The sequence below is a fragment of the Nanorana parkeri genome, unplaced genomic scaffold, assembly GCF_000935625.1.
Source record: "Nanorana parkeri isolate BGI_ZX_2015 unplaced genomic scaffold, ASM93562v1 scaffold2082, whole genome shotgun sequence".
Taxonomy (NCBI): domain Eukaryota; kingdom Metazoa; phylum Chordata; class Amphibia; order Anura; family Dicroglossidae; genus Nanorana; species Nanorana parkeri.
The window spans coordinates 237-9,824 of NW_017308350.1; the positions used below are offsets into that span (position 1 = coordinate 237).

General features: G+C 51.1%; 1 protein-coding gene across 1 annotated transcript in view; it reads right to left on the reverse strand.

The window, feature by feature from the left end:
* Positions 1-5,583: 5,583 nt before the first annotated feature.
* LOC108800617 (syntaxin-binding protein 5-like) overlaps positions 5,584-9,588 on the reverse strand; it is a gene marked incomplete at its 3' end in the record, with an annotated part of 121,709 nt that continues 117,704 nt past the window's right edge. The window contains exon 6 of the mRNA XM_018572599.1: positions 5,584-5,647. Coding sequence (XP_018428101.1) covers positions 5,584-5,647 — 64 coding nt within the window. The remainder of the gene's footprint in view (positions 5,648-9,588) is intronic.

Consider the following 9,588-nt stretch of genomic DNA (forward strand, 5'->3'; position numbering starts at 1 on the left):
TTGCTGCAGACTATCACCTTACAATATCTATAAGTCTGGGTCGATGTTACTATCAGTGTGTTGCAGGAGGGCGTACCATAAAGGTGCCCATACACCTTTTGTCTTGCGATGGTCGTATGCTTATCGAAAGCCCGTACGATCTGCCCACCTTGGACGGGCACATCGTACTTGCAGTCATCGAAAGCCCGCCCCCGCTGAGGGGCAGGGCTTCCGATGACCGCAATGCAGAACGGGCGGTGTGCGCGCGCGCGCACACCGGCCCGTTCCTGCGGCTATCGGACGAGCAGGCTAGAGACCCGCCGACAATCGTACGATTCCCGGCGGGTTTTCTAGCATGTTGGTTCGACAAAAGACGTGCGACCGTACAGTAGAAACGGTTGCAAACTGCCGTACGGGCCCGTGTGCGCACGCGCACGCAGCCCGTTTGCAGTCATCTTAAGCCCGCCCCTCATTGCAGTCATCGTAGGCCCGCCCCCTCAGGGGGGCGCGGCTTGCGATGATCGAGAGTGCGATCTGCCTGTCCAAGATGGGCAGATCTTACGTTTTTTTAATCACTTTACAACCCTCGCAAGACTAAGGTCTTGCGATGGTTGTACAGTGTATGGCCACCTTTAGATTACCACATACTGACACAACTTACAACCCTGTGAAGAGGAGTTCCAATTGTTATCCGAAGGTTCGCACACCTTAACTGTCCAGACACACACACACACACACATACACACAACACACACACATCTAGCTTATCATTTTAAAAAAGTAAGCTAAAACCGTGAATATTGACCTGAATCTGCAGTCACATGATGTGCCGAGACATCTGGCTTCTTCACTGTGGAATGGGAGAGCCCTTCTTTAGGTGCCCACGCTGCCACCTGGTGACCCTTCCTGTTGAGTTGATTGGTGTGGCCCTCACAAGGTTCTGAAGACTGCAGGGGTGGCGTGGTTGTGGTTATGACAGAAGAAGGGCCGGCAACATGACAGGTTGATGGCAATGGCAAACCGCTGCAGTGGGTCACAAGTATTCCTGCACCCCATCCCTGCCCGCCCCCACTCATTCAAATACAAAAACCCACCCTACACCACTTATGTCATCTGGTGACTGGCGGGTCACCAGTCTCCTCTCCCAGAGGAAGCACCACCGAGTGTCACTGGGACTGGTAACCCGCCAATCACCCGATGGCATAATCAAGTGGCTTAGGGTGGTTCTTTTACGTGGATGAGTGGGGAGCAGGGATGGGGATATTGCCTACCTCAGCACAGACATTAATCATTTCTAGGTGTCTGGTTATTTCATTGTATATTGCAAGAAGTGCAAGTGACCCGTATCAGCCTCTTGCAGTCCCTGTACAGAAGAGCTCAGACAGGGACAGGAAGAAGCAGCACAAGGAGCCAGCTAGTTGCACTGCAGTGCAAGTGACATGCCCATAGACCTGTCTCACCATCTCCCACTCTGACTGCCTTTTGGGACTCCCTAAGGCCCCGTTCACACTGAGCGATTTATCGCGCGGTAATTCCCGCGATATCGCGGCTATTTACCGCGCGATATCGCTCTCCAATGCTTGGCAATGGGGCAAAGGGTCCTGCTGTCGCGGGTCGTGCGTCGCTACAGCAGGACCCTTTTTGGAGCGGATTTTGCCGCGATTCAATGCTTTTCAATGCAAGCATTTGCGCGATATCGCGCAACAAATCGCGCAATTTGCGAATCGCGCAATGTGAATGGGGCCTAAAGACTCATCTCTTCAGGGAAGCCGATCCCGCCTCAACCTAACCGCTCAACCATTCATCCCCCACACAGCTCCCTCCTCATGTATCACTGGCCCCTCCCTCTTAGATTGTAAGCCCTCAGGGGCGGGGCCCTCCTTACCATCCTGTCTTGAATTGTAATGTAATGTCTTCCTTACATTGTACAGCGCTGCGCAAACTGTTGGCGCTCTATAAATCCTGTATAATAATAATACTAATCATAAGAGGAGAGAGCAGAGTTACAGGGAGATGAGCTCATCAATCTGCTGCCTTTGCTTTTAACTGTCCAGTCTCAGGCAGGGGGAGGGAAGAAGACCTGTATGTAAAAGTAAAACTATAGCAGAGTATGATCAGGTCTCTTCCCCCTGCTAGATAGGGCGATACTTTGTGGCAGAGCTTTGGATGGAAAAAAATATTATATAAATATATACACTATATTGCCAAAAGTATTGGGACGCCTTTACACGCACATGAACTCTAATGGCATCCCAGTCTTAGTCCGTAGGGATCAGTATTGGGTTGGATGTCTGTAGAAGCGTCTGCATGCCGAGGTGCCTCATCCTATACACCGGGGGCCATGGAGGGGATTGGAGGACCTGAATCACATGATTTGGAGGGGTGTCACAATACTTTTGGCAATATAGTGTATGTATTTAGCTGCTTGCCTGGAGATTAGCGATATTATTATTATACGGGATTTATATGGCGCCAACAGTGTGCGCAGCGCTGTACAATATAGGGAAGACATTACAATCACAATACAGTTCAAGACAAGATGGTAAGGAGGGCCCCGCCCCTGAGGGCTTACAATCTAAAGGGGAGGGGCCAGTGATACATGAGGAGGGAGCTGTGTGGGGATGAATGGTTGAGCGGTCAGGTTGAGGTGGGATCGGCTTCCCTGAAAAGATGAATCTTAAGGGAACGCCTAAAGGCAGTCAGAGTCCAAGACAGACGGCCAGGTTGGGGTAAGAGCGTTAAAATATTTCTATCCATAAAAACCATACAAGCGTTGCTCGGGTACTGATATAGAGTGAGCTCCATCAGCGTTGTGCATACCATGTTCAGCAAAGTGTGCGAGTATAAAGTTCCCGACAGGAAGTGCAGCCTAACTCAGGGAAAGATGGCGGCACCCTTTGGGACGGCCATTATGAGCCCCTGGGGCCGGAGACGATGGCGGGTGGAGGATGTACATTACATTCACTGAGATTCCTCCCTTGAGCTGAACACGGCGGCCGGCGCTGACGCTTCTTTCGGCCCGTCAATATGCTCCCAGTTATTAACCCTTTCATCGGCCAAAAAAAATAATTGGCTCGATGATTTTTCTTTATGAAGCAGATCATCGCTCATCGCGGAATTGTGGCATTGCCGTTCACGTCAGCGAGGAGAGTGTTAAGTATCTCAGCAGTCGATACATCCACCGGAGGAAAATCCATACCGTGCTATTAGCAAGATAAATAAACAAGAGATGCCACCGGGATCCCTGAGCTCCAATACCCCCGACATTCCACTCAGGTCATCAGCTACAGAAACAGAGGAGAGGGGAGGATTTACATCAGTCATTTATGATGTCTAGGAGGCCCCGCTAATATCTACATGTCCACCCGTCACCACCCACTTCCCTATCAACAAAGTCTCATATTTCCTGTATTTATATATCACTCATACCAGTCACATCAGTCTCTGTACAGAGGAGCTTACACTCTAATGCCCCCCCCCTCCACAGTCACATCAGTCTCTGTACAGAGGAGCTTACACTCTAATGCCCCCCCCCTCCACAGTCACATCAGTCTCTGTACAGAGGAGCTTACACTCTAATGCCCCCCCCCTCCACAGTCACATCAGTCTCTGTACAGAGGAGCTTACACTCTAATGCCCCCCCCCTCCACAGTCACATCAGTCTCTGTACAGAGGAGCTTACACTCTAATGCCCCCCCCCTCCACAGTCACATCAGTCTCTGTACAGAGGAGCTTACACTCTAATGCCCCCCCCCTCCACAGTCACATCAGTCTCTGTACAGAGGAGCTTACACTCTAATGCCCCCCCCCTCCACAGTCACATCAGTCTCTGTACAGAGGAGCTTACACTCTAATGCCCCCCCCCTCCACAGTCACATCAGTCTCTGTACAGAGGAGCTTACACTCTAATGCCCCCCCCCTCCACAGTCACATCAGTCTCTGTACAGAGGAGCTTACACTCTAATGCCCCCCCCCTCCACAGTCACATCAGTCTCTGTACAGAGGAGCTTACACTCTAATGCCCCCCCCCTCCACAGTCACATCAGTCTCTGTACAGAGGAGCTTACACTCTAATGCCCCCCCCCTCCACAGTCACATCAGTCTCTGTACAGAGGAGCTTACACTCTAATGCCCCCCCCCTCCACAGTCACATCAGTCTCTGTACAGAGGAGCTTACACTCTAATGCCCCCCCCCTCCACAGTCACATCAGTCTCTGTACAGAGGAGCTTACACTCTAATGCCCCCCCCCTCCACAGTCACATCAGTCTCTGTACAGAGGAGCTTACACTCTAATGCCCCCCCCCTCCACAGTCACATCAGTCTCTGTACAGAGGAGCTTACACTCTAATGCCCCCCCCCTCCACAGTCACATCAGTCTCTGTACAGAGGAGCTTACACTCTAATGCCCCCCCCCTCCACAGTCACATCAGTCTCTGTACAGAGGAGCTTACACTCTAATGCCCCCCCCCTCCACAGTCACATCAGTCTCTGTACAGAGGAGCTTACACTCTAATGCCCCCCCCCTCCACAGTCACATCAGTCTCTGTACAGAGGAGCTTACACTCTAATGCCCCCCCCCTCCACAGTCACATCAGTCTCTGTACAGAGGAGCTTACACTCTAATGCCCCCCCCCTCCACAGTCACATCAGTCTCTGTACAGAGGAGCTTACACTCTAATGCCCCCCCCCTCCACAGTCACATCAGTCTCTGTACAGAGGAGCTTACACTCTAATGCCCCCCCCCTCCACAGTCACATCAGTCTCTGTACAGAGGAGCTTACACTCTAACATCCCCCCTTCCGTCTATCATGAATGCTGCTGCCAGACTCATCCACCTTACCAACCACACAGTGTCCACCAACTCTCTCTTCCAATCCCTCCACTGGCTTCCATCCCCCCGCCCCCTCTGCAGATCCCATTGTCATTGTGCTGCACATAGAGCGCAAAGCTGTAGGAGGAAACCAGCAGGTACCACCCACTACAGGGTGCGTCAGTGAGCAGTCTTTACTACAGGAGGGGGGCGGAGACAAGACCAGTCACCCTGCACAAGGCGAGAGAGCAGCAGTGACCGGTCTTTACTACAGGAGGGGGGCGGAGACAAGACCAGTCACCCTGCACAAGGCGAGAGAGCAGCAGTGACCGGTCTTTACTACAGGAGGGGGGCGGAGACAAGACCAGTCACCCTGCACAAGGCGAGAGAGCAGCAGTGACCGGTCTTTACTACAGGAGGGGGGCGGAGACAAGACCAGTCACCCTGCACAAGGCGAGAGAGCAGCAGTGACCGGTCTTTACTACAGGAGGGGGGCGGAGACAAGACCAGTCACCCTGCACAAGGCCCCCCTTGGCAGTGACCGGGCTTTATTACTCCGGCAGTGACCGGGCTTTATTACTCCGAAGCTCCGAGTCTCACACGGGATGACTCCACAGATCTGGAAGAAATACACAGAGCTCACCGAGATTCCGGAAGAACACACATGACTCCTGTATTTTGCCAATATCTGCTTATCCCGGGGGGTTCAGCTTTTCAAACGGAAAAAGGAATATTTGAGGCAGGAAATGGGCGGGGGGTCTGAGGGCCGAGTCTAATACCAAGACTCTCTTACCTTTCCTTCATCTCTTGGCGTGTCACTTAAATGTACAACCGGACCCGGATGAGTCTTGGTGGATCTGCGAAGGAAAGAAGGAAACAAGATGATTTTCAGATGCTTTTGGTCTTCGTGAAAGTCGCACCCAGGAAAGATACTTTTAGCGTTTCACAGCTTCGCACCCGAGAGACTCTTATCCAGTTCAACGATGTTTTATTTATATGCAGCTCTGCTCAGATCTTATAATAGTTACATCAGTCCCAGCAAATGCCGAACTCCTTTACAATGTGTATGTGTGGCCCTCAGGGCCTCCTTTAAAGGACAACTATGAGGTTAAGGCTTTTCCCCATAGTTCTCCTTAGGGTAACGGGAGGACACAAACTAGCGTCCTCCCGTCACCCTAGGCTCAGTATATAGGGAGCTACAGCTCCCTATATACTGAGACGCCGCAGCTGAAGCGGATCACGACAATTATGTCTGGATCCGCCCAGCTGCGTGACTGACAGCTGGCTCTGCCTATCTGGAGGCAGAGCCAGCTGTACCCGCCCCCTCCCCCCATCCGTTCCGCCAGTCAGCGCTGGCGGATCGGAGTGGGGAATCCAGCCCCTCCCCCTGTCACGGCAGAGAGCCGTGACAGGATCGAGAGGTGAGCGAACGCCGTTATGTGTTCGCTCACTTCCCGATCTAATGAGCCGACCTGTGACAGTCTCATTGTCACAGGTCGGCTAGAACTATGAGGTGAGTGAAAAGCCCCTCCCCCCCCCCTCATAGTTCTCCTTTAATACTGATTGGCGGGGCACCTAGCATTTTGCACTTGCCACATGTTCATTTACACATTTAGCATACTGATTCTAACAGTGTAGCAGAATCTGCAAAAATATGTATTGTGTAAGTTTGTTCCCTGGAGAGATTTTTTAGTAAGAAAACAAACAATGAATGTAATTTGACAGGAGTGCCCAACCTTTTGCATTTGCTGCATATATCTAATTACCACACACATCTCCCCTTCCTATGCACAATACTCAAGGTGACCCATTCATCCTTTCAGCACTGGCTCTCAGCCATAAGAGCAGCAGTGACCCACTGTCAGTCTTTTCTGATTAGAAAGCACAGAACTGTCAGGGGTACTTGCAGAAACAATTGGTAAATACTAGAATGTAGCAGTATCAGCACAATCAAATGACTGTGTGGTGATTGAGTTCTAGAGAGCTCTATTGTCTACCTGACTGTCACAGAATTCTTCTGTCTGGCATTCATTCAGCTCACACAGTGAAAATTATGTGTTACTGACATGTTTAATAATGATGCACAGAACATACAGCAAGTCTAAGCATAGTACCCCCCCCACAAAACACCCTCTACCCGCCGTGCAATTTTGCCCATGCATACGCCTATACGACAGGGCCGGAGCAACACTATGCAATATCGATCGCACAGTAAACAGAAGAGTGGCGCGGGCTCAAGGACAGCGCCGGCGCAAGGATTTTTGTGTACACAGGTGAAGGTGTATTTTTCCCCCCCCTCCAGGTTATTGCAGAGCCGCCTCCTCCAGCACACACATACACACAGCACGGAGGGCGTCCATCCAGCTCTTCTCTCCGTGTCACCCGCTCTGCGATCATCCGGCGCTCTGCTGCCAGTGCTGAGATGCAGGGCCAGTAGTAGGAGTTTTGCAGCGCAGGACCTGCTCAAGGGGCAGCTGCTTTGGGTCCCACAACAATGACTGGGACCTGGGCAGCTGCCCCTTTTGCCCTGCGTTAAAGACGGCCCTGGGGGACGCAGGACGGCCGTCAGGCGATGGACACTCAAATCTTTACATCTTCATGTGTTCTTTTATTAGAGAAGGACAGAGTTCCTCATGTATATTTTTTTGAGTCTCATACAACAATCAAACGTAAGAACAAAAGTAAAACATTGCGGCTTCAGCTGCCATAGACCTGTAGAATTTTGTAAAAAAATATTTTTGGAAGGTTTCTTCAATTTTCTAGTAGTAGTGAAAGATCCAAAGTGCCTGGCTGGAAACCCTGAGAACTACCTATCCTAACGACCAGGATCTCTGAAAAGTCAATAATTAGAGGGAGGGGGTGAGAGTAAAAGGCCACCCACTCCGAGCCGCCTCCAAGGGCGTAGGTTAGGCCTTCCAGTGAAACGTCTTCAGGAAAAATACAGCAAGCCCTCTTGCCTTGATTTATTTTTTACAGATAAATCCTTTGGCAGGCAAAACAACTCCTTTGTATGTATATATTTCATCTGCGTATTCCACGTATACGCACCCGACGCATGTTTGCACGCGAGTATACATGGGTGGGGGATTGAAAAAAAAATTGTTTTTTTTTAAAATTCTTTTAAATACTTTTTTTTGCAACTGTTTTTTTTTTCCACTTAACTTTATTGTTATCACATAGACAACTAAGAAACCCCCCTATGTGATAGCAAAGAGATGTGACAGGTCCTCTTTATGGAGACATCAGGAGAGTGATGTCTTGGAGAGTCACCAGAACTAGTGTCCCCATTGGAAGAGCAGGCTCACCAGAACTAGTGTCCCCATTGTAAGAGCAGGGTCACCAGAACTAGTGTCCCCATTGGAAGAGCACGGTCACCAGAACTAGTGTCCCCATTGTAGGAGAACGGTCACCAGAACTAGTGTCCCCATTGGAAGAGCCCGGTCACCAGAACTAGTGTCCCCATTGGAAGAGAACGGTCACCAGAACTAGTGTCCCCATAGGAAGAGAACGGTCACCAGAACTAGTGTCCCCATAGGAAGAGAACGGTCACCAGAACTAGTGTCCCCATAGGAAGAGCACGGTCTCCAAGACCCCTAATGTCAAATAGGGACCCCCCAAAGAAGCTCATGAAGCAGAGCTTCATCTGCTTCATCAGCTTGAGAGTGACACAAGAATGCGGAAGGGATGTAATATACATCACGTCCGCATTCTGACAGGGGACCGGAGGGAGGTCGTGTACCGAACTCCCTCTGATCCCCTGTCACAGAGCCACCATGCTGGTCCCGGGCTCGCACCGGGCACAGCAGAGCCCGAGACCAGTGTGATAGCGGGAGGGCACACATACCGGCACCTCATACAAGCGATCCGCCGGCTCTTGTATGTTAACAGGCATCGCTGCAGGCACTTTCCCACTTGCGTGCGCGAGTGGGAGTGGCTGAGCGGACTTTTAAAAACGCCCGCTCAGATCCAGGGAACTCCTGGCCGGCCGCTCCTTCCAGAACGGCCGGCCGGGAGGCGGACAAAGCCCACCATGGCTACTCTGAGACACAATACCCAGGGGACATAGTTCAGTATCTTATAAGGCTATGGGGGGATGCACAGGGTGTATTTACGTTCTTCTATTAGGGGCAGGGCAACACAAAGCACCCAGGGCCACTGAGTCACCCAATCTCACCGCATGTCATCTACCAGGAAAAAAAACAAAAACAAACAAGAACATGATGTTCTATCCTAGCAGCAAAATCAATTATCTGCGGCCCATTTTATGGCTAGAATCCACTTAGAAAAGAAAACAATTGCTTTTAGTGTTTCATTAGCAACGTGAAGCAGCATCGTTGTGTGTCGGATGGGAAAACACACAGGAATTGGCGCTCTGTGCTGCTCAGAGCACACTGACAGCAGCAGCAGGTAAATCCACACTGAGCCAGATCGCAGACACAATCGTTTGGACAGCCGTGACTGGATCCCTCTAGAAACGCATCTCTATCTGTTTCCTGTGACTGGCAGAAATGTCAATCGAGTCCGCTGAGTATGGCCGGAGTAATGCACGCTCGCTCAACTCCAGAGGCGGGCCGGCCGAGGGGAGACAGGCCGAGGCCTCTGTGATCATTGGGATGGCCCGGACTCTTCCCCTGTCAGTCAATCAGCACATTGAGCTGGATACAGTGAATTCCCATCTGGCTTTCTAGTGCTGTACAGTCAATATCTGTTGAGTACAACTCTTTGGAGGGTGACTAGATGTTGGGTGTCCGGCCCCCCCCCCCCCCCCCACCCCCAACACAAACCAGAAATGCGCACC